This window comes from Myotis myotis, unplaced genomic scaffold, assembly GCF_014108235.1.
Source record: "Myotis myotis isolate mMyoMyo1 unplaced genomic scaffold, mMyoMyo1.p scaffold_m19_p_25, whole genome shotgun sequence".
Lineage (NCBI taxonomy): Eukaryota > Metazoa > Chordata > Mammalia > Chiroptera > Vespertilionidae > Myotis > Myotis myotis.
The window spans coordinates 3,381,239-3,406,733 of record NW_023416330.1 but is presented as its reverse complement, the minus strand read 5'-3'; the positions used below and the strand labels follow the sequence as shown (position 1 = coordinate 3,406,733).

The following is a 25,495-nucleotide window of genomic DNA, read 5'->3' as shown; positions in this document are numbered from 1 at the left end:
GCTTGCTTGGATTTCGTTTTCTACTAAGTGCTGCTTGTCTGCCGTCTCCCGGCGTCCCATGTGAGACTGGAACTGGTGGACCTGCCTGTGCGTTTGCTGGTACAGTGGTTCCATGTCGCCGGCCCAACCAGGTCCAGCTCCGGCTTCCTCCGAACCTGATTCTGTTTCTTGAGTGTGTCCTTTATGGATGCGAGGAGTTGAAATCTGCAGTTTGTTGGGTTAGGCTGCAAAAGCGCAGGTGGTTCCTTTTGTGCCACTGGCACAGCTTGGGTGGGGATGTAAATTGAGTAGGGCAGGGTCTCAGGGAATCACCAGGGCAGAGCAAACAGCAGTGGCATCTCCGCGACTCCTCGCCTCTCCACGACTCCGCATCTCCGCGTCCTCAAGTGCTGGCGAGCAGCTCCGTGAGAAAGCCACCCTCACTCTCTGACCCGCTGCAAGGCAGTCCCGCCTCTCCCCGTAGGGGTCTGGGACCTCAGAATCCCGCCCTAAACAAGCTCAGTGGATTCGAGAGCTTGTATCCTCTTCCAATTGAAAAAAACCGCGCATCCAGTTGCAGCCCGCCTGGCGCGCGACTCCTGGCGCGCGACTCCGTACTTCTGTTCTTGGCGCCTCTGCACCTCCTACTCAGTCTCAATGCGCTTCTTTCTTTCCTTCCAGTTGTAGAACTTCCACTGGGTAAGTTTTCCCATGGTTCTGAATGATAGCTGTTTTGCCTTATAGTTGGTAGTTTCAATGTTGTTGTGGGAGGCAGCACACACAGGTCTATACCTTATGCCACCATCTTGGTTCTCTGCCCTTGGTATTTTAATTATGATGTGTCTTGGTGTGGTCCTCTTTGGATTCCTTTTGTTTGGGTTTCTCTGTGCTTCCTGGACTTGTAAGTGTATTTCTTTCACCAGGTAGGGGAAGTATTCTGTCATTATTTCTTCTAATAGGTTTTCAATATCTTGCTCTCTCTCTTCTTCTGGCACCCCCATAATTTGGATGTTGGTATACTTGAAGTCCCAGAGGCTCCTTACACTACCTTCGTATTTTTGGATTCTTTTTTCTTTTTGCTTTTCCGGTTGGATGTTTTTTGCTTCTTCATATTTCAAATCTTTGACTTGATTCTTGGGATCCTCTAGTCTGCTGTTGGATCTCTGTATAATATTCTTTATTTCAGTCAGTATATGCTTAATTTTTAATTGGTCCTTTTTTATATCCTTCGGGGTCTCACTAAAATTCTTGGAGGTTTCTAGAAGATTCTTGAGTAACCTTATAACCGTGGTTTTGAACTCTATATCCAGTAGTTTGCTTTCCTCCATTTCTTTCATTTGTGACATGTTTCTTTGTCTCCACATTTTTTATGCTTCCCTGTGTTGGTAGAGTGGCTTTGTGTGCTAGGTGTCCTATAGGGCCCAGTGGCTCAGCCTCCCCAGTCACCTGGACACTCTTGGTGCACCCCTTTGTGGGCTTTGTGCACAGTCTTTTTGTAGTTAAGCCTTGATTGTTGTAGGTATCACTGGGAGGAATTGACCTCCAGGCCAATTGGCTGTGAGAATCAGCTGTGTTTATGGTGGGAGAACTTGTATGCTGGAGACACCCTTATGGGGCAAGACTTGCTTCATTGGGGCTTTGGTGCTCACTGAGTCTGCCCCCTGAGTGTGTCCCTTATCTGAGGAGTTGTAATCTGGATGGTCTCACTCTGACCACTGGGAACACTGACTCTTGGATCTCCAAGGAGGTGCAAAGTCAGCTGATGGGGGCCAGATGTAAGCTGGCAAGGTCCTTGCACCTCCTGAAGGGGCTAGCAAGGCTGGGACCCTTACCCACACAGTTTTCCCAGACTTGTTTGGATGGTGATTATCAGTAGAATGAGAACAGCCTTTCATGGCTTACCAAGAAGTCTGTAACTATTTACTGAGATATGCTGTACTGAGAACTTGTCCTTCTGCTGTGTCTCTCCCTTAGAGATTAAGAGGAACAAAGAATACATTCCTCTTGACAGACCTCCTATTCAGTGTGTTGTGTATAAATAGGATTGTGTGGCTAATAAAGTTGCTTCAGTCCCTCGAGAGCTGAAGTCCTCCCGATCCCGCTTTCCTGTCTTTCTTTCTTTTCTCAATTCCCACCTCCCTGCGTCAGCCCGGCTCAACCTGTCAGGCTGGCCCTGACAGTCAGCCACTGCCTGAGGCCACCCAGCAGGAGCTACAGAGAAATCTGCAGATTCCTTCTCTTTGTTTGGGGTTTGGAGGTGCCTAGATGAGGCACTGCTGTGAAGCAGTGCAGGCTGCTGAGGAGCCTTAGGCCTTCTTTTGGAAGCTCTGGGATTCTTTGACCCAGCTGCAGTTTGTTGGGTTTTAGATTGCAAAAGGCCAGTCCATTCATATGCAAAAGCCTCTGCATACAGCTTGGGTGGGGTTGTAAATTGGGTGGGGCAGGGTCTCAGGGAATCACGAGGCGGTGCAAACAGCAATGGTTGCCTGTCAGCCCTGCCCCAATAGGTCCCTGGGTCTCTGTGTCCTGTGGTCCCGTGCAGAAACAATGCTGTGAGCACCTCTGAGAGAAAGCCGCCCTCGCGTTCCGGCCTGATGCCAGACAGTCCAGTTTTCTCCCCATATGAGTCTGGGTCCCCAGAGTCTCACCCGGAACTGGAGTTCAGAGCAAGCAGGAGCTTGTATCTCCCTTCCGATTGAAAATTGCCATCCTGTTTCTCGCACCTCCGTACCTCCACTCTTCCGCACCTTCTACAAGTCTCAGTGCACTTTTCTCTGTCCCTCTAGTTGTCGAACTTCCACCCAGCCAGCCTTCCCGTGGTTCTGGATGATATCTGTTTTGTCTTTTAGTTGTAGTTGTGATGTGGTCGTGCGCGGCAGCAAGTTCAGGTGTTTGCCTATGCCATCTTGGTTTCTCCCTGTGTTGTCCTTAGTTTGGTCTGTTTCATCATTATTTTGAAGAATAATTTTGCTTGACATCCAGTTCTAGGTTGGCAGATACATTCTTTCAAGATTTTGAATGTTTCATTCTAAAACCTTCTGGCTTCCACTGTTTCTGGTGAGACATCAGTAACAGTCTTATTTTCGTTTCCTTGGAAGTTAATCTTTTTTATTGACTGCTTAAATTTTCTTTCTGTCTTTGTCAGAAGTGTTTTTCAGATAGGCACCACTTTGGTTTCTTTTTATATAATATCTAATTATCTGCTAAACTCTCATCTTTTATGCTTGAACATATTGAAGTTATTTTTAAATATCTGCCTGATTATTATTTGACACCCCTGCATATCCATTTTATTGTAGATCATTTATTGTTTTTCTTTCTTAGCTTCCTGATTGCTTGGTTATTCATTTGTTTGCTTGTTTATTTTAGCCCCAAACACTGTATATGAAAAATTATAGGAATACATTCATACCTGGGGTGATGTTTTCTTCTTGCATAGAGCATTTTGCTTTACTTAGGGCTGGCAGCTTGGGACATTAGAATCCATGATCACCTAGTCCAGTTTCAGGACGAGAGGCCTGGATGCTGGGCTTGGCTCTCTGGGAGGGCCAGTCTGCTTCACTCTCACTAACACAGGTTTCTCAGTCTTGACAGGAGTGACTTTTGGCACCCATCAGATGCCAGCAGCACCCCTTACCCAGATGTGACAGCTGAAAGGTCTCCAGAGTTAAAGAAATGTTTGCTGGAGAACAGAATCACTCTACTTAAGAGCGACTGTCTAACACATGTTTGAGCCCAATTAAAAGTAGTGGGTTTGTCTGGTCTCACCTTGACAGGCCCTGGAGTCCAGTGTTTATCCCAGTGGCTCTGAGATTGCCAAAATGAATTAAATAATTCATAATTCATTTCAGGTGGATTTCTGTCAACAATTATTATAATAAAAAACAGTACTTTTGGTACTTAGGAAAACAGTCTTCACTTATCAGTTGTCTAGTAGGTCACTAGTGATCTGAAAAATTCAGTTATGTGGCCCAGCTCTTCCCTTGATTTTAGATAAAATATGTTTTGTAATAGTTGAAAGAGTAGCTAATTGATTTTATATAATTGATACAGTAATTATTTTCCTTTTCTAGGTCACCTACAATGGCTGGAGGACTGTTTGCCATGAATAGAAGCTACTTCAGTGAACTTGGTCAATATGACAGTGGCATGGATATCTGGGGAGGAGAAAACTTGGAAATATCATTTCGGGTAATTTTATTTTATTTTTTTTTGCATGCTTCATTGTTTGTATGTAATGGAATATAATTTTCATCCATGATCCCGTATTATCTGTAAATTCTATCTTTATTAAGAAATTATCCTAGTGATTGCTACTTTGCCATCATCTGAGATATGGGTAATAGCCTTTCAGAATGTCAAAAGCATATAAGCAGCCTTATATTTATAAGAATTCAAAAAGGAATGATTGGGTGTCAATTCAGAGGACTTAATGAGCATTTAATATAGTTTTGTTCTTGCTGTATACAGTTGGGATCAGATTTCCCTGATTGCCCAAGATTGTCTGGTTCAATAGCTCCCCATTTCACTTTTAGAAGTAGCCCAGTTTATATGACAAATTTTTCATCAGCTCATGTATAGCTTACTGAATCCCTTTCATATACAAGTACCTCCAACCTGAGGAAGAAGAGAGAGGGAGGGAAAGAACTCAGAAGTCCCCTTTCCCCACCTCCCATCTCCTGATCCAGATAGATCGACATTCAGACAATAGCACAAAGCCTTGTGCATATGTCATTTTGTATTTCTGCAAATGTATTGACCACAGTATTTTTAAAAGGTAGCTTTTCTTACATAATCTTTCAAATTTTAAAGTTGAAAGGAATAATAGATATTAAGGTATTTGAGTCCCACAAAAATTAAAATAACTGTATAAAGTAACTCAGTCGAAAATAAACTTTAAACCAGAACCAAGATCTTTTATATCTTAACTAGAGTTATTCTGTATATTTTATACAACTTTTTTCTTTAAAAAGTTATATATACATTTTATAAGAAAGTACCTATAAAACTGAAATTACAGGACCTGTTAAGCATTCCTTGTCCTTAAGTCCTGAAGATCAAGTTTTTTGATCTAGTAAAACAATAGTGTATGATAGTAAAATAATATTACATTAAGAGTTTACTTTTTAAAAAAATCATACAGATGGTTATAAAAAATATGGCGTTTGGCTTTCTTCTATTTGAATAGTTACATCTATTAAGATAAAGAATCTTACAAAGTCCTACAAACAGCTGTTTAATAAAGATTAGTTTCACAACAAGTCATACACTGACTTCATAGTACTGTGAGGCAACTATTGATACTTGCTTTGCTTCTGACCAGATTTGGATGTGTGGGGGTAAGCTCTTCATCATCCCTTGCTCCAGAGTCGGACACATTTTCCGGAAAAGGCGACCCTATGGTTCCCCTGAAGGCCAGGACACCATGACACACAACTCCTTGAGGCTGGCACACGTTTGGTTGGATGAATATAAGGTGAGCTTAGATTTCTCACTGAGAAGGAAGAATTAGGCCATCTCCTTTGGGGATAGCTTTGGTTGCTTTTCGCTCTTGCACATTTCTGTTTGGGGGACCATCTCCTTCTAGGTTCCTTTTCTCTCGCTTTTCTTCGCCTAGGGTTTCACTCTTCTGTTTTGATCTTCTTTTCATTTTCTAAGTGACCACTCAGTAAGAGGTAATGTAGCCAACCAGGATCAGAAGAAACTCTGTTTCTCTTCAGTTTCTTTAGTCGTTCTGGTCCCCCTCCTATAACTCCCACCAAACCTGACTCTGGTCATGTTGTATCCTTCCGGTCGTCTTCTCTGTTAGATGCAGGCTGCAATATTATTTTCTTTGTAATAGCTTCATTGAGGTATAATTCACAAACAATTTTTTAGAACATTTTATCACCCCAAAAAGAACTGTATCCTACCCTAGACAACCAGTAATCGGCCGCCTCATTTTATGGATTTCCCTATTCTGGACATTTTATACAAATGTAATCTCGCAATATGTGGCCTTTTGTGACCATCTTTTTTCATTTAGAATGATGTCAGTTTCATCCATATTATACCATGTATCAATTCCTTTTTATTGTGAAATAATATTCTGTTGTGAACATACTGCATTTTGTTTATCCTTTCATGAGTTCATGGACATTTGGGTTGTTTCCACTTTTTGACTCTTACGAAAAATGCTGTGAACATTTGTGCACAATTAATTTCTTTACACAAGCATTTATTGAGCACCTACTGCATACTACCAGCTTATGTCAGGTTTGGGGGGATACAAAGATGACTAAGGCATTGCACAGTAATTTTTTTAACACTGAGGTAAATGCAAGTGGAGGGGTCCATACGTGTCCTGTGGGAAGGATGAAACGGCTTGCTATACTTGGGGAGAAGAGGTAGGCACCTGTCACTCTCTTCTACAACATTGGTTGCCTCCTCCCTACATTGGACTGAGCTCCTTGAGGTCCAGCTCTATGCTAATCATCTTGGAATCACCACTGTATAACACAGCAGCTCTCAAAATGTGGTCCACAGACCCAGGAAAGTCCTGAGCACCCTTGCAGGTCATCTGCCGGTGCAAAGCTGTTTTCACAGTCAGATTTGTAGTGAATGTGCCGTGTCACCATGTTGACATCCTCTTAGTGTTCTCTGTTAATGTTCATAGCCATTATGCAGAGAGCACTTGTGCTGTGGGTTGGGGACAGTGGTTGTCACCAGGAAAAATATGTGCAGGCAATCATATGCAGATCTTCAGCCCTGCTGAAGGTGTCCATCAACCTTTTGATGGACCTCCTGCATTTATTATGCTAACTACTGTTCCTAACCTCCAGCCTATCCCCCTTCTTGTTTTAATTTAAAAATCAATCACATTCATGTCCTTTTAAATTGCTGCCAGGCATCAAAGGAATCAGTCTGCAGTAAGCTCCTTTCTAGGTCAACAGTTCTTTGAGTCCCCTTTCCAGTATCCAACAGTTTTTTATGGGTTCTCTTCCCAATCACTGTCTAATAGTTTTTCCATGGGTTCCCTGTGACATGACACTAATGATACTCTAGTTCTGGATGGTGGACAAATGGTGAGCAATGTCAATGCCGGTCCAACCTTCTTTGGCCTGGTCCTGGGCAACCTGCAGCTGTGCACAGCTGCTGACTGCTAGCATGGCAAGGCGTCTTCACCATCCTCATCTCTGGTCTGTTTCTCCTCTTTCGTCAGCGTGTTGCTTGGGGCCACTGCTATCTGTGGCTGGAGTAATCTGGTCAGTTCCCCTCTTGAATCCATTGTTGCAGGAATCCACATGTGCTTGGAGTTTTCTGGAAATACATAAGCATATTCTCGACCAAAGATTAATAAAGTGATCCTTTCTATAAACTAGACTCTCGGGATCTTTTCATTTTTCTAACCATTTTCCTTTGGCTTATTCTGACACCATGTGTGTCTTGCCATCAGCATTTCAAGTGAAAAAAATTTTAAAGTAAAAAACTTTAAAGTCATTAAGGCTTGATGTAATTTATGTACAGGATATTTCTCCACTATCCCCACTTTTTTTGTTTTAAATATTATTAAGAGGCTTTTGGAAATCTTGCAATGCAGTCTTGATAGCTTTTAATTCAGTTCTTAGCACAGAAGTATGACTGGTCTAAATTCATTGCATGATAAACAGCTTTACTATGAGATGAACCATCAGTAAAAAAATTAGTTAATGCTTCAAGAATAGTTTCCTGCCTAGTACAACTAAGTTCTCTGGAATATTCACTTATTTTAATTTGCCAATTTAAATTAGTCTGAAATAAGGCTTATTTCTTAACTTCATTTGTGCTTCGCTGTGGACAGTAAATGACACTAACTGAACTTCTGCTATCAGTCTTTAAGTATACACATATAATAAGCTTTGATAAGGAGGCAAGAACATAAATTACTTACTTTTCTTTTTGAGGCTTAACACATTGATTCTTAATTACAACTTTCTAGACATTTGAAGGAAGTTTTCTTCCATTTCTTTCCTAGAGTAATTTCTAGGCCATATTTAGGGAGTTTCCTTTAAAAACTTTTTCTTTCTTTTACACCAAGCAACAAACATGGTTGCTTTTCATATGCTAGCTGATACTGCTGCCTACTTTTTAAGTGACTGTCTTTATAGTTGACTACATTAAGTATGAGATTTAATGCTTGAATAATAACCTTCAGTTTACCCTGTAGATATTAGCAGAAGAGATCTTAAAATTTTAAAATTTCTCCTCTTTAGTAAGCTTAAAATTTACTTTTAAACAGTATTCTTTTTGGCAGCACTTATTTGCATACACAGGGATTATGGGAAGTCTCAGTAACTTTCAGAGGACTTTACTAGAATTATTCAACATTTTGGCTTCTCATATAACTGAAATTATATGAAACTGTGTTTATATTTTAAAAAGCTAACTTATTCAGTAATTAAAGTAGGCATCTCTATTGAAAAAGTAAAGTAATCAAACTTATACATTTGATCTAGGAGGTACAAATTCCATCCCTTCCCCCAGCCTATCTAAAATGCAGGCTGCCTGAGGCTTTTGTTTTTTAAAATTCCGTTGCTTTTGTTTTTTAAAAATTCCGATGCTGAAGAAACACTTAGCAACTTTGCCCTCCCTTAAAGTTTAAAACCTTTATAACATTTAAAATATATGTATATAAATAAAATATAGTTATTAATTTTTATTTGATAAAGCTTTCCACATGATTTTAAGTATATTGGATCGGCCTATTTCAAAAATTATTTCTTTTAAGAAGAGAGAATAAATTCTTTGAATCACTCCAGGATCCTTAGAATGCTCCAAAAGTGATTTCTCAGTTAAAATCTTGAAATTTAACTTGGAAAGACCATCCTAAAGATTATATTACTTTTTATAATTATTCTAAAAGATACCATTTAAACTTAAACATTTTTATATTAAAAATTTGGTTGAGGAGAAACCAAGATGGCAGCATAGGTAAACACCGGAAATTGCTGCCTCCCACAACAAATTAAAAAATACAACTAAAAGACAAAATGGGCATCATCCAGAACCACAGGAAGGCTGGCTGAGTGGAAATTCTACAACTAGAAGGAAAGAAAAAAGCACACTGAGACTCAGAGGAGGTGCAGAAGTGCAGAGGTACGGAGGCACACGGGGCAAGGGCTGGCAACTGAGGACGCGGCTATCTTTTTGAATCGGGAGTGGGTCACAAGCCTCCCACTGCTCTGAACTCCAGTTCCGGGCGAGTCTCTGGGGACCCAGACTCATACGGGGAGAAACTGGACTGTCTGGCAGCGGGCAAAAATCGGAACTCGAGGGCGGCTTTCTCTCAAAGGTGCTTGCAGCCATTACCGGAACACTGAGATGCGGGGCCCCTTAGGGCATGGCTGAGGATCAGCCATAGCTGCTTCCTCCACCCTGTTGATTCCCTGAGACCCCGCCCCACCCAAGCTGTGGCAGAGGCTTTTGCATATGAATGCCCTGGCCCTTTGCAATCTGAAAATTACCTAACAAACTGCAGCTGGGACAAACAGACCCAAAACTTCCAAGAGAAGGCCCAAGGCCCCACAGCAGCTTGCACTGCTTCACAGCTGGGCCTCATCTAGGCACCTCCAAACCCCAAACAAAGAAGGGGAATCTGCAGATCTCTCCTTAGGTCCTGCTGGGTAGCCTCAGGCAGACGCTAAATTAGCACCTCCTTAGAGATCCAAGAGCCAGTGTACCCAGTGGTCAGAGTGGGACCCTTCAGATTACAACTCCTCAGATCCATAAGGGACACACTCAGAGGGCAGACTCAGTGAGCACCAAAGCCCCACTGAAGCAAGTCTTGCCTCATAAGGGTGTCTTCAGCACAGAAGTTCTCCCACCGTAGACACAGCTGATTCTCACAGCCAATTGGCCTGGAGGTCATTTCCTCCCAGTGATACCTACAACAATCAAGGCTTAACTACAAAAAGACTGTGCACAAAGCCCACAAAGAGGTGCACCAAAAGTGTGCACCTCAGGTAATTGCGGAGGCTGAGCCACTGGGCCCTATAGGACACCTAGGATACAAAGCCACTCTACCAACACAGGGAAGCATAAAAAAATGCAGAGACAAAGAAACAGGACACAAATGACAGAAATGGAGGAAAGCAAACTAATGGTTGTAGAGTTCAAAACCACAGTTTTAAGGTTTTTCAAGAACTTTCTAGAAACTGCCGATAAATTTAGTAAGACTCTCAAAAAGTCTGGTGAGACCGCCTATAAATGTAGTGAGACCCTCAAAAGAAATCTAGTGAGACCCTCAAGGTTATGAAAAAGGACCAACTAGAAATTAAGCATACACTGACTGAAATAAAGGATATTATGCAGAGTTCCAACAGCAGACTAGAGGATCACAAGTATCAAGTCAAAGATTTGAAATACGAAGAAGCAAAAAACACTCAACCAGAAAAGGAAAATGAAAAAAGAATCCGAAAATACGAAGATAGCGTAAGGAGCCTCTGGGACAGCTTCAAGCACACCAACATCCGAATTATAGGGGTGCCAGAAGAAGAGAGAGAGCAAGATATTGAAAACCTATCTGAAGAAATAATGACAGAAAACTTCCTCTACCTGGTGAAAGAAATAGACTTACAAGTCCAGGAAGCACAGAGAACCCCAAACAAAAGGAATCCAAAGAGGACCACACCAAGACACATCATAATTAAAATGCCAAGACCAAAAGACAAAGAGAGAATCTTAAAAGCAGCAAGAGAAAAACAGTTAGTTACCTACAAAGGAGTACCCATACGACTATCAGCTGATTTCTCAACAGAAACTATCAAGGCCAGAAGGGAGTGGCAAGAAATATTCAAAGTGATGAATACCAAGAACCTACAACCAAGATTACTTTATCCAGCAAAGCTAGCATTCAGAATTGAAGGTCAGATAAAGAGCTTCACAGATAAGAAAAAGCTAAAGGAGTTCATCACCACCAAACCAGGATTATATGAAATGCTGAAAGGTATCCTTTAAGAAGAGGAAGAAGAAGAAGGTAAAGATACAAATTATCAACAACAAATACACATCTATCAACAAGTGAATCTAAAAATCAAGTGAATAAATAATCTGATGAACAGAATAAACTGGTGAATATAATAGAATCAGGGGCATAGAAAGGGAGTGGACTGACTATTCTTGGGCGGGAAAGGGGTGTGGGGGATGAGAGAAGAGACTGGACAAAAATCGTACACCTATGGATGAAGAAAGGGGGGGTGAGGGGAGGGTGGGATGGGAACCGGGTGGAGGGGAGCTATGGGGTGAAAAAAAGAGGAACAACTGTAATAATCTCGAAAAAAAAAATGAAATGACTATAAAATAAAAAGATGTGATCACAGGAGTGGTTAAGAGCCATGTTAGGCATTCATTTGTTGTTTTTTTGTTAGACTGATTGAACTGTTGACAAGTATTTATTAAGCATCTTATTCATGCAAAATATTTTATGACAAAATAAATTGCAACTATCTCAAAAAAAAAATTGGTTGAGACCACGCAATTAATCCTCTTTCTTAATTAGACCACATAAAATATTATATCTTAGGTTGAAATTTTACCGCACTTGGTACATTAATATATCTATTTTTAAATATATTTTTATTGATTTTTTACAGAGAGGAAGGGAGAGTGATAGAGAGTTAGAAACATCGATGAGAGAGAAACATCTATCAGCTGCCTCCTGCACATCCCCCACTGGGGATGTTCCTGCAACCAAGATACATGCCCTTGACCGGAATCGAACCTGGGACCCTTCAGTCTGCAGGCCGACGCTCTATCCACCGAGCCAAACAGGCTAGGGCTACATTAATATATTTTAAACTACTAATTTCTCTAGAGAAAATACAAGAATTATTTTAATTAAATCTTTATTGTTCAGATTATTACAGTTGTTCCTCTTTTTTCCCCCCATAGCTCCCCTCCACCCAGTTCCCACCCCACCCTCTGCCCTTATCCCCCCCCACACTGTCCTTATCCATAGGCGTACGATTTTTTCCCAGTCTCTTCCCGCACCCCCACACCCCTTTCCCGCCGAGAAGTGTCAGTCCACTCCCTTTCTATGCCCCTGATTCTATTATATTCACCAGTTTATTCTGTTCATCAGATTATTTATTCACTTGATTTTTAGATTCACTTGTTGATAGATGTGTATTTGTTGTTGATAATTTGTATCTTTACCTTCTTCTTCTTCCTCTTCTTAAAGGATACCTTTCAGCATTTCATATAATCCTGGTTTGGTGGTGATGAACTCCTTTAGCTTTTTCTTATCTGTGAAGCTCTTTATCTGACCTTCAATTCTGAATGCTAGCTTTGCTGGATAAAGTAATCTTGGTTGTAGGTTCTTGGTATTCATCACTTTGAATATTTCTTGCCACTCCCTTCTGGCCTTGATAGTTTCTGTTGAGAAATCAGCTGATAGTCGTATGGGTACTCCTTTGTAGGTAACTAACTGTTTTTCTCTTGCTGCTTTTAAGATTCTCTCTTTGTCTTTTGGTCTTGGCATTTTAATTATGATGTGTCTTGGTGTGGTCCTCCTTGGATTTCTTTTGTTTGGGTTTCTCTGTGCATCCTGGACTTGTAAGTCTATTTCTTTCACCAGGTAGGAGAAGTTTTCTGTCATTATTTCTTCAGATAGGTTTTCAATATCTTGCTTTCTCTCTTCTTCTGGCACCCCCATAATTCAGATGTTGGTGTGCTTGAAGTTGTCCCAGAGGCTCCTTACACTATCTTCATATTTTTGGATTCTTTTTTCTTTACTGGTAGGGTGTTTTCTGTTTCTTCGTATTTCAAATCTTTGACTTGATTCTTGTGATCCTCTAGTCTGCTGTTGGATCTCTGTATAATATTCTTTATTTCAGTCAGTGTATGCTTCATTTCTGGTCCTTTTTCATATCCTCGAGGGTCTCACTAGATTTATGGAGGGTCTCACTAAATTTATCAGCGATTTCTAGAAAATTCTTGAAAAACCTTATAACTGTGGTTTTGAACTCTATATCCAATAGTTTGCTTTCTTCTATTTCTATCATTTGTGACCTCTTTCTTTGTCTCTGCATTTTTTTATGCTTCCATGTGTTGATAGAGTGGCTTTGTGTGCTAGGTGTCCTTTAGGGCCCAGTGGCTCAGCCTCCCCAATTACCTGAGGTGCACACTCTTGGTGCACCCTTTTGTGGGCTTTGTGCACAGTCTTGTTGTAGTTAAACCTTGATTGTTGTAGGTATCACTGGGAGGAATTGACCTCCAGGCCAATTGGCTGTGAGAATCAGCTGTGTCTACGGTGGGAGAACTTCTGTGCTGAAGACACCCTTATGAGGCAAGACTTGCTTCAGTGGGGCTTTGGTGCTCACTTAGTCTGCCCTCTGAGTGTGTCCCTTATGGATCTGAGGAGTTGTAATCTGAAGGGTCCCACTCTGACCACTGGGTACACTGGCTCTTGGATCTCTAAGGAGGTGCTAATTTAGCGTCTGCCTGAGGCTACCCAGCAGGACCTAAGGAGAGATCTGCAGATTCCTCTTCTTTGTTTGGGGTTTGGAGGTGCCTAGATGAGGCCCAGCTGTGAAGCAGTGCAAGCTGCTATGGGGCCTTGGGCCTTCTTTTCTATGTTCTGGGACCCTCTGACCCAGCTGCAGTTTGTTAGGTAATTTTCAGATTGCAAAGGGCCAGGCCATTCAAATGCAAAAGCCTCTGCGCACAGCTTGGGTGGGTCAGGGTCTCAGGGAATCAACAGGGTGGAGCAAGCAGCTATGGCTGATCCTCAGCCATGCCCTAACTGCCCTCCCCTGCCCTGCCCTAAGAGGCCCCAGGTGTCAGTGTCCTGTGGTAATCGCTGCAAGCACCTCTGAGAGAAGCCTGCCCTTGAGTTACGTCCGATGCCAGACAGTCCAGTTTCTCCCCGTATGAGTCTGGGTCCCCAGAGACTCGCCCGGAACTGGAGTTCAGAGCAGTGGGGGGGCTTGAGACTCCCTCCCGATTGAAAAAGAGAAGCGCATCCTCAGTTGCCAGCCCTTTTCACTAGCGCGCCTCCGTATCTCTGCACTTTACTTCCGCACCTCCTCTGAGTCTCAGTTTGCTTTTCTCTTTCCTTCTAGTCGTAGAATTTCCACTTAGCCAGCCTTCTTGTGGCTCTGGATGTTTTGTCTTTAGTTGTATTTTTGAAGTGGTTGTGCGAGGCAGCAATTTCAGGTGTTTACCTATGTCACCATCTTGGTTTCTCCTAACTTTACATTTTTTTTAAGAACATATTTCAACTAAAAGACAAGACATGTTTAATTAATAGATTCAATTCTGTCCTCTAGATTTTTTATATGAGGCAAACTCAGATTAACATTTCAGTATCTGTCATTTCAAAATACCTATATATCCAACAAGTTTTTTATTATTTAATTCAGTAAACTCCAAAGTTGGAAAACTGTTTGAGGCTGGTGAAACAGGTGTGACCTAGCCTGGTTTATTTAAATGTAAAATTGCCACATTCTTTCTGCTGGGGGAAGGGCAACCACCCCCTTCCTGAACAAGGATCCAACCCCCACTATTAATACACCTATAATTATAACTGAAAAGCTTTACTACAAATTCTTTATTTTAGCTACATCCATGTTTCAACAATTTTGAGATTTAAAGCCAGTTATTATTATCCAAGGCATTTTCTTTGGCATATTCTGTAACAGATAATTTACTGACTTTCTAGTGGCCTTAATGTTAACTTTGGAATGCAGTCTATTACTGTTCAAAAACTACTCTTTATTATGGAAACATCAGTCTTGTTGCTTAGAACCTGCCTGTATTCTTTCCCTGGGTCATCTCCGACATCTTTTTATTTTTTATTTTTTATTTTTTATTTTTTTTGAGAAAAAACAGTCTTTGGTTTTTCTATATCATCCATAAAGAGAGTTAAACTTAGCCCAAAACTATCTAAAATCCGAAATTGGATGGTGCGTGAATTTGTCTTAAGCCAGCTTTCTCTCTTTACGAGTACAGAAATCCCAGATGCATTTATGAATTATGTAAAACTTTTAAATTACAAACCGGGAAAGAAAAATCATGGCAAAGATGAGACTTTTCGTAGCACTCTCGGGAGTGGGCGTCCATTTTACAGGATCAGCGCGTGTCTCCCACCCCCACGTGCTGTTTCCTCTGGGGAAATTCAGTAAATGATCTGGCTGCGTTTCTTTTCTTATTAAATTAAAAGCATGCTTAATAGAAAATGACAGATCAACAAGACTAAATAAATCAAAGTTCTTTCCTGAATCTTTTCCTGTTCCGCTCTCCGTGGCATTGACCAGCGTTTAAAGTTATTTTTGCTAAAATCTGCCTGTCCCAAGGCCCCTACGGTAATTTTTAAACAAAGCTTTAGAGCGTTTCCCTGTGAGAGTTAATAGCTCCGCCCTCTCTAGCTGTGGAGTCTCTATAATAGAGGCGGGTCCAGTGGGGACTTTTGATTCCCAATATGAATTAGGCATTTTGCAATTTGAACAAGAACTCACATAGTTAAAGATGACAACGGCACTCTTTTTCCTTGAGCCTGATTTAAGGAAGTGCCTAATTACATTGGAATTTCTTTATCCTTGAGCATATAAGCTAAAAATTTACAATGGTATTTTGCCTTTGAACCAAACTCTTCCCCATTATAGTCTGGCTAGAAAAAGACATTCCCTCCCAGTCTGGATTTGCAACTTACAAAGCTGGTGCAGGCTTTACACGTAGTGAATCTCCCCACCAAATATACTGGTGGACCCCCTCACCTTTTACTGGTGATCCCCACCTTTACTGGTGGAAAACTTCTTTTTGCTCAGGCGAATAATCTTCTCCAGATGTCCTTGTCTCAGGTGGCATAAATGCCAGGGTGTTATCCTGCATCTACTAGGGTTCGGGAACCTGGAGAAGGGGCTGTGAGTAAATTAATAAAGAGACTAGACACGAAATGTGAGCTTGGGAGGCCTTTTTGGGGGGAGCCAGGGAGGCTTAGCTTTAGTAACTGAGCTCCATGAATCTCTGTACCCAGGGCTTTTTATTCGTACATTTTATTCATACATTTGCCCTCTAGAAAGCAGATATACATATCAAAGGTAAGGCCTGGTAAACAATAAAGGACCATCAGGTTGGGGGAAACTGCCCTCAGCTGTCTGGCAGCAGGCAATCATATGCAGACCCTCAGCCCTGCTGAAGGTGTCCATCAACCTTTTGATGGACCTCCTGTATTTATTATGCTAACTACTGTTCCTAGCCTCCAGCATGGGAGGTAGGGCACATGACCAGGTTGTGGGCTTGATCCCCAGTGGGGTGGGGTGGACATGTGCAGGAGGCAGCCAGTCAATGATTCTATCTCTCCCCCTTCCTCTCTGAAATCAAGAAAAAAATAAATAAAAGCTATTAATGTTTAATGTCGCCATAATTATCTGAAATAGTTTTATTAAAATATTTTCATTAACTTGTATTTTTAAAAATATATTTAACCTAACAACTTACAGGCTGAATGCAGACATATGAGAATCCAGCTCAGTTCTTTTTAACCATGGAAAAGATGTGCAGGAGTACAAAGCAGTGTCACTGTTCTCACTCCATGTTTTGTTCCAAGCATGTTATGTTAATAGGCAATGAGTTTATTTTTATTTTTTTTAAATATATTTTATTGATTTTTTACAGAGAGGAAGGGAGAGGGATAGAGAGTTAGAAACATCGATGGGAGAGAAACATCCATCAGCTGCTTCCTGCACACCCCCTACTGGGGATGTGCCCGCAACCAAGGTACATGCCCTTGACCGGAATCGAACCTGGGACCCTTGAGTCCGCAAGTCGACGCTCTATCCACTGAGCCAAACCAGTTAGGACTTATTTTTTAATGACTTAAATGTTTTTAAACTTGTGAATTGTAACTTCTGGTATGGTAAATATCAATAGATATAACTCACAGAAACAGAACCTCCTTGGAGTCTCCAATAGTTTTGAAGAATATCGAGTCCTGACAGTTTAAAACTGCTGACCTCATATATAGCCCATTTCATCAATTCCAAGTGCATTAGAACCAATTTAAGATGTCTTACAATCATTGTCAATTATGGAACTAACTAGAGGCCCAGTGCATGAAATTCATGCACTGGGCGGGGGGGGAGGGGGGGGTTTCCTCAGCCCAGCCTGCACCCTCTCCAATCTGGGAACCCTCGAGGGATAAACCGGCAGTCGGACATCCCTTTCACAATTTGGGACTGCTGGCTCCCAACCGCTCGCCTGCCTGCCTGCCTGATTTTCCTTAACTGCTTCTGCCTGCCAGCCTGATTGCCCCTAACCACTTCCTTGCCAGCCTTATCAACACCTAACTGCTCCCCTGCAGGACTGGCCCCCCCCCCAACTGCCCTCCCCTGCCAGCTTGGTCACCCCTAACTGCCCTCCCCTGCCAGCTTGGTCACCCCTAACTGCCCTCCCCTGCCGGCCATCTTGTGGTGGCCATCTTGTGCAAAGGTGTGATGGTCAATTTGCATATTACCTTCTTATTATATAGGATTGTGTAAAAACTTTCTACTGACATTTTCTGTTAATATCAAGAAAACACTGGCATGAAAAATATTTTTGCTCATCCATTTTTTCAATTCTTTAAACCTCAGATGTAATTGATGATACTCATTTTAACAAAAAATCCATTCCCTTTCTCAATTTTCTTTTTCAAATTCAGGAGCAGTATTTTTCCTTAAGACCTGATCTGAGGACAAGAAGCTATGGAAATGTCAGTGAGCGTGTTGAATTGAGGAAGAAGTTGGGTTGTAAATCATTTAAATGGTATTTGGATAGCATTTACCCAGAGATGCAGATATCTGGGCCCAATGCCAAACCCCAGCAACCCATTTTTATCAACAGAGGGCCAAAACGCCCCAAAATCCTTCAGCGTGGAAGGGTAAGAAAGTAATCTTATCAGAGTATTTCATTAATGTTGTATGATATAATAAGTGACATTACAGACTTGACAGATGTTTAATGATAGCCTTTAGCTTGTCTTCCATTATGTTCTTTTTTTTTTTTTTTAATTTTATTTTTTTTAATTAAATCTTTATTGTTCAGATTATTACATTTGTTCCTCTTTTTTTCCCCCCCATAACTCCCCTCCTCCCAGTTCCCGCCCCTCCCTCCGCCCTCACTCCCCACCCACTGTCCTCATCCATAGGTGCACGATTTTTGTCCAGTCTCTTCCCGCATCTCCCACACCCCTTTCCCCCACAGGAATAGTCAGTCCATTCCCTTTCTATGTCCCTGATTCTATTATAATCAACAGTTCATTCTGTTCATCAGATTAGTTATTCACTTGATTCTTAGATTCACTTGTTGATAGATGCATATTTGTTGTTCATAATTTGTATCTTTACCTTTTTCTTCCTCTTCCTCTTCTTAAAGGATACCTTTCAGCATTTCATATAATCCTGGTTTGGTGGTGATGAACTCCTTTAGCTTTTCCTTATCTGTGAAGCTCTTTATCTGACCTTCAATTCTGAATGATAGCTTTGCTGGATAAAGTAATCTTGGTTGTAGGTTCTTGGTATTCATCACTTTGAATATTTCTTGCCACTCCCTTCTGGCCTGCAAAGTTTCTGTTGAGAAATCAGCTGACAGTCGTATGGGTATTCCCTTGTAGGTAACTGGGTTTCTTTCTCTTGCTGTTTTTAAGATTCTCTCTTTATCTTTTGCTCTTGGAATTTTAATTATGATGTGTCTTGGTGTGGTCCTCTTTGGATTCCTTTTGTTTGGGGTTCTCCACGCTTCTTGGACCTGTAAGTCCATTTCTTTCACCAGGTGGGGGAAGTTTTCTGTCATTATTTCTTCAAATAGGTTTTCAATATCTTGCTCTCTCTCATCTTCTGGCACCCCTATAATTCTGATGTTGGTACGCTTGAAGCTGTCCCAGAGGCTCCTTACACTATCCTCGCATTTTTGGATTCTTTTTTCATTTTGCTTTTCCGGTTGGGTGTTTTTTGCTTCCTCGCATTTCAAATCATTGACTTGATTCTTGCGCTCCTCTGGTCTGCTGTCGGGAGTCTGTATAATATTCGTTATTTCAGTCCGTGTATGCTTAATTTCTAGTTGGTTCCCCAATATAAGATCGAGGGTCTTATTAGTTTTCTTGTAGATCTCATTAAGTTTATCGGCGGCTTCTAAACAGTTCTTGAGAGACCTTAAAAGTGTGGTTCTGAACTCTATATCTTCCATTGACAATTTTGTCCTGTTTCTTTGTCTCCGCATTTTGTTATGCTTCCTTGGTGCACCCCCTAGTGGTCTTTGTTCGAAGTCTTATAGTTAAATCTTGATTGTTGTAGCTAATTCCAGGGAGGGTTTGACCTCCAGGCCAAGTGGCTATGAGAATCAGCTGTGTCAGCAGTGAGAGAACTTCTGTCCTCTAGGGAGGTGCTAATCTAGCCTTTGCCTGAGGCTATCCGGCAAATGCCTCTGTGCAGGGCTTGGGCGGGGCGGGTCGCACAGGATCAAACAGGGTGGGCCGGAGAGAGCAGTTATGGCGGCTCTCAGTCCTGTCCCCAGGGGCTCTGCCTCTCTGAGTCCCAGCACCCGCTGCAAAGCTCAGAGAGAAAGCTGCACTCGCTCTGACCGAAGCCAGACAGTCCCGCTTCTCCCGTTTGAGTCTGGGTCCCTAAAGACTCGCCCGGATCTGGAGCTCAGAGTCTGCGACTCTCTCCCGATTGAAAACGCCAACCGCGCCCTCTGCCGCCAGCCCGCTCCGCGCACTCCGCACCTCAGAATTTGACTTCAGCACTGCGCCTCCTCTGAGTGTCCGTATGCGTTTCTCTTTCCTCCTAGTTGTAGGACTTCCACTCAGCCAGCGTTCCTGTGGTTCTGGGTGATGTCCCTTCCGTTTTTTGGTTTCACTTTTGAAGTAGTTGTTCAAAGCAGCAAACTCCGGCGTTAACCTATGCCGCCATCTTGGTTCTCCCATTATGTTCTTTTTATGAGAATTTCCTCTACTCAGGTGTAAGACCTTAGACATTTTAATATCTTCCCTATTTTCAGATCTTTTACTGCCAGTGATAAGAGCATGACTTTTGTAGGTAGATACACATATGAGTATTTGGCAGAAACCTGATAATTTAGGAAAACAAACAAAAAAAAAGAAATTGGGGCAGCTATATTTTTTTTCGCCTCAGCTCTGGGAATTGACTGCAGACAGAAGTAAAAGGTGGGTTAGGGTCTAAGTGTTGGTACAAGGTGAAATTCCATATCCGATGATCTGAACGGAGCAGAAAACCCATTGACCAACCACATCTGCTTAGATGCCCCCTTTTGTTCTTACAGAATTTCTTCACAATTAATGGTAAGGATCTGGCCAGAAATGCTTTCCGCTTTCCTGAATCGCTTCTTAGAATTTCCTTTTTGAAAGCTGTGTAGCGTTGTCATTATTGCCCAGTTTTCTCCTGTTACAAAGAAGGTGCTCCCCTCCAGGCTCTTTCACAATGCCAACGACTAAGTGGCCAGAATTCAGCCTAGAGCTTTCCCCCCACTTGTTCTAAGACTTTAAAAAATCATCAAGATGTTCTTAGGTGTTTTCTGCTAAAGAAACTTCGGTACCAGTGTGTGTCCATGTAATTAATCCCTTGCATTATTCTTGCCTTGTACGGACTCATCTTAGTGCTTACAGCCGTCCTTGTACTGAGACCATGTGCTTTGCTTCTCTTACGCATCGCACTTTTAGAATTCCTATGGCATTTATAAACTGTATTTATCTCCAGTTCAGCATGTATATTACATTACTTATGTAGTGTCTCCTTTGCTTTATACCTTTGTTCTTTTCCCCCCAATTATCTATTTTAGTGCTAAAATGATAGTTTGATTTTCTTTCTTCCCTATAGGAGACTAGTAAACCTGTAACTTTAGGTAGAAATTCCATGTGGCATTGCTTGCATATGTTAAAATTGCCTATAACCTTGAAGTCTATTGTTATACTATGCACTAAAGCTAGAATTTAGGAATATAAAATGCTTTTATGGCATTGAAATTCATACTACTGGAATAATATTTTCATATTTCATCCCACACCTCCTTTTCTAGCACTGGTCTTTCTTCGATGCTGGGCTTCATGAACATTCTTTTCTTTTACAGCTTTATCACCTCCAGACTGGCAAGTGTCTGGTGGCCCAGAGCCGCCCAAGTCAGAAGGGAGGCCTAGTAGTGCTTAAGGCATGTGACTACAGTGACCCAAACCAGGTGAGCAGTGCCTCTGTATTCAAAGCCAGTCCCTGAAGGGTGTCCTTCCGTGAAGGGAGGGCAGACATTAGATTTTAATCTGATCATAGTAGCAGTTTGTTTCTTTAGAGCATTATTTGAACGGTGCAATTATATAGAATGAATTGAAAGATGTGAATCTGTGAGAAATGGCAAAGGAAGAGCACCCCCCACACACAAACATACCTCCCCTTTGGTAGCCATCGCTTGTTCTCTGTATCTGAAGATCTGTTGTTTTTTGTTTATTCCATGTTTAAGTGAGACCATGAGTTATTTGTGTTCTCTGTCTGATCTCTGTCACTTAGCATAATACCCTCTAGGTCCATCCCTGTCATTGCAGATGGCAAGATTCATTCTGTACCACATCTTCTTTATCCATTTATCTATTGATGAACATATAGGTTGCCTCCATATCTTGGCTACTGTAAGGGGTGCAGATATCTTTTCAAGTTAGAGTTTTTGTTTTCTTTGGATAAATAACCCAAAAAGCGGGATTGCTGGGTCATATTGTAGTTTTATTTTAATTTTCTTGAGAAACTTCCACAGTCTTCATAGCGGCTGCATCAGTTTGCATTCCCAACAGCGCACTGGCTCCCTTTCTCCACACCTTTGCCAACACTGTTTGTTGTCCGTCTGAGCGTCCTCTGTCCATTTTTAAATTGGGTTGTTTGTGTTCTTGGTGTTGAGTTGTGTGAGTTCTCTGTATTTGGGGGATAACTCTGTCTGATGTGTCGTTTGCGTGTATGTTCTCCCATTCAGTCAGTTGCTTCTTGATTTGTTGGTGTTTTCCTTTGCTGTGCATGACCTTCATTGGTTTGGTGTAGTCCCATTTGTTTATGTTTCTTCTGTTTCCCTAGCGTAAGGAAACATAACCCATGTCTTACAGTTTTCAGAGTGTGCATCTTTTATCTCTTTGGTTAAATTTATTCGTAGGTATTTTATTCCTTTGATGCCATTATAAATGGCATTATTTGCTTAGGAGCATTCATTATTGGTGTGTAAAAGGACAATAGTTTTTGGTGGAGTTTTAGGGCTTCCTGATGTAATGGCCTGTCATCTGTAAATTCGGATAGTTTTACTTCTTCCTTTCCAATTTGGATGCTTTTTTCTTTTTCTTTGCTGTGTGTAGGCCTTGGGGTTTTGATCTTTTCTTTTCTTCCTTAGATCTGGATTTATAATGAAGAACATGAATTGGTTTTAAGTAATCTCCTTTGCCTGGATATGTCAGAAACTCGATCATCTGACCCACCCCGACTCATGAAGTGCCATGGGTCGGGAGGATCCCAGCAGTGGACCTTTGGGGTGAGACACTTGCTCAGGGAGGATGGGAGGAGGCTCATAGTCCACCTGTAGAAGGGTGTTCTGAGCTTGCAGCATCCTGTACCTACTCTTAACACATTGCAGACCAGTAGTTTTATTGCTGGCTTTACCCAGTGGCCAGATAGGTTTCTATTGAACGAGTACAAAAAACGTTTTACATAAATGTTAAAGGCATGCATTAAAATTAAATACCCATTGCATATTGAAGTTATTTATTACATGTTCTTACAATCTAATATCTTTTTTAAAGTGTGATACTTTGTAAAACACTGTGTAATGTGAAGTGAGAATTCTCGTGATTGGTCCGCAATGTGTGAAGTACTCCACATCTCTCTGGATCACTGTATCTTCTTTACCTTATTTGGATAGTAAGTGTTGTAAGTTACCTCTTTCTTCATTTTTCAGAAGAATAATCGGCTGTACCAGGTGTCAGTTGGACAGTGCCTGAAAGCGGTTGATCCGCTGAGTCACAAAGGCTATGTTGCTATGGCAATCTGTGATGGCTCCTCCTCACAGCAGTGGCATTTGGAAGGTTAAGGCGGATGCGACGACTGGAATGGAATGCTTGTCCTGGGAAGATCAGCAGACGTGAAGCAGCATACATACTCTACTGTCCATTTCGGAACACCAAGTGACCATCAGGCGGTGAAGAAGTATGTGACGTTGGGTCATTTCTAGGCCACTGTTAAGGAACTTCTTATTTAATGGTAGGAAATCAGAATACAGTTTTAATATAAAGAGTCAGGTTTATACAGAAGGATTATACCCAGGAAATTGCTAGGTCTTCAAATTAGTTTATGCTTTTTAATCCCCTTTAATAATGGAATGGAATGGAATGTGTCATGATTTCCTTTCTTAGAAGAATTCATAGCAGACTAGTTAACTTTAAACAAACTGACTGAATCCACACATTGTTTATAAGATCATATTTAAGGGGTGGTTAAGTACTATAAATTATTTTCATGAATTATGGTACTATAGACATTTTAAATAAAGAATCCTTTTAATTATTTACCTTTTTGTAGTGGAGACTCAGGTCTGAGCTGTCCTATGTCTGTGATGCATGGTAAGAAATAAACTTGGATTCAGCTGATGAACCATGTGCAGCTCTAACTTTAGGGAATTATCAGTTTCTAGGCTTGAACTAGGAGTTTGAAACTGAAGGTATGTGAATTTGGATACTAAAGTTGCCTGTGAAACATACAGGTAGAGTTGTTGAATAGGTTGTTGGATCTAGGGGTCAAGATTTTTATGTCAATTAAATATAAATTTAGGAATCCTGTGTATGTATTACATGCCCAAATAGAAAGAGTTTTTAAAATCTTGAATCACAAAGCAGTTTAAGCATCATATTAGAAACATGTTGGAGAATAATATGTCTGCATCCCAAACTTTTTATCAGTCCTTCAACTTCAAAGACCAGATGGGAACGTAATCAAAAAGCAGCAGCTGGCAGATTTAAGCCAAATAAAATCGATAAATGCCCTAGTAGAAGGCGGAGATTGGATAAAAAGATGGGAAAGTACATGCATGTTGAGCAGTAATTGCAAGACATCTGGAGCAGCTGTATTCATTTAGTCAAAGGCGGTTTCGGAGCAGAGTGTATGGCCAGGGATAAAGAAGTTGTTAGGGGTCAGTTCAGTAAGAGGAAATAATCCCAAACAACAGAGCTTCAGAATACAAACCACCAAACCCGTTCCGGCTTCCAGGAGAAACGGTGTCTGCAGGTGTGAGATTTCCACACAGCTCTCAATAGCGATAAAGCAAGTAGAGAAATACTGTGAACCAACTTGACATAAGTAACAGGGAACACTCCATCCACCCAGAAACAGTAATTCTTTCAAGTACACCTGAAACATCTACCAAGACAGTATCTTCTGGGATAACAGATTCAGCTCACGAAACATTACAAACCAGATAAAAATAATAAAGATCCTGGAAAACCTACCAGTCACACCGCCTCAGTAGCCTGTGGGTCACAGAAGCAACCAGAAGGCTACTTTTGCTGGCTGGTGTGGCTCAGTGGTTGAGTGTCGACCTATGAACCAAGAAGTCACCCGTTTGATTCCCAGTCATGGCACAGGCTCAATCCCCAGTGAGAGACGTGCAGGAGGCAACTGATCGATGTTTCTCTCTCTCCCTCTCTCTCTCTAAAACCAATAAAATATAAAATATATATGCAAAAGGCTATTTTCAGCTGACTGAAAACGAAAGCATATCAAAGACTGTAGGTGCGGCTAACTCAGTCCTTGGAAATTCACAGCACTGAGCCCCTAGATTAGACAAGGGCTAAAGGTTTAAAAGTCAGTGAGTGAGGCTTTCAACGTAAGAAAATAGAAAAAGAGCAAGTTAGAGCAAAGAAGCAGAAGAAATATTGAGTATCAAAACAGAAACAAATGAAAATAGAGAAAATTAATGAAACCAAAAACTGGATTAAGGACATCACAAGTGGAAACCTCTCGTTAAAAGAAAAAGGATACAAATGACCAGCATCAGTAACGAGAAGGGCAGCCTTCCTAGAGTCCCAGATGCTAAAAAGGAGCAGGAACCTCCCTCCTGCTGGCGGGGATGCAGCATGGCGCCGCCACTTGGCAGTACAGTTTGGTGGTTTCTTACAAAACTAAGCCCTGGTCTTTGATCCAACCATCAAGCTTCTTGGTAATTACCCAAAGGAGCTAAAAGCTTACATGCCCTCAGAAACCTCACTTACAGCAGCTTTATTCATAATTGCCCAGAATTGGAAGCAGCCAAGAAATCCTTCAGTAAGTGAATGGATAAACAGTGGTACATCCAGACAATGGGTATTTTTTAGTGTTCAAATATTTCAGATATCAGGCCACAAAAAGACATGGAGAAACCTTGAATACATATTCAGTGGAAGAAACCAATCTGAAAATCTACTTCCTGTATGAGTCCAGCTGTATGCCATCTGGAAAAGGCAAAACCCTGGAGATGGGCAGTTGCCAGAGGTAAAGGGAGGGAGAGATGAACAGTC

The 25,495-nt window shown here is 41.4% G+C and overlaps 1 protein-coding gene across 3 annotated transcripts in view; it reads left to right on the top strand.

Moving 5' to 3' along the window:
- GALNT11 (polypeptide N-acetylgalactosaminyltransferase 11) overlaps positions 1–23,597 on the top strand; it is an 88,096-nt gene extending 64,499 nt beyond the window's left edge. For 2 of the 3 annotated variants that reach the window (XM_036356141.1, XM_036356142.1), the window contains 6 exons: positions 4,053–4,170; positions 5,303–5,455; positions 17,636–17,854; positions 21,058–21,162; positions 22,345–22,482; positions 22,906–23,597. In XM_036356141.1, coding sequence (XP_036212034.1) covers positions 4,053–4,170; positions 5,303–5,455; positions 17,636–17,854; positions 21,058–21,162; positions 22,345–22,482; positions 22,906–23,037 — 865 coding nt within the window. In that variant the 3' untranslated portion in view covers positions 23,038–23,597. The remainder of the gene's footprint in view (positions 1–4,052; positions 4,171–5,302; positions 5,456–17,635; positions 17,855–21,057; positions 21,163–22,344; positions 22,483–22,905) is intronic. The other variant, XM_036356143.1, reaches the window with a different exon arrangement.
- The last annotated feature ends 1,898 nt before the right edge of the window (positions 23,598–25,495 follow it).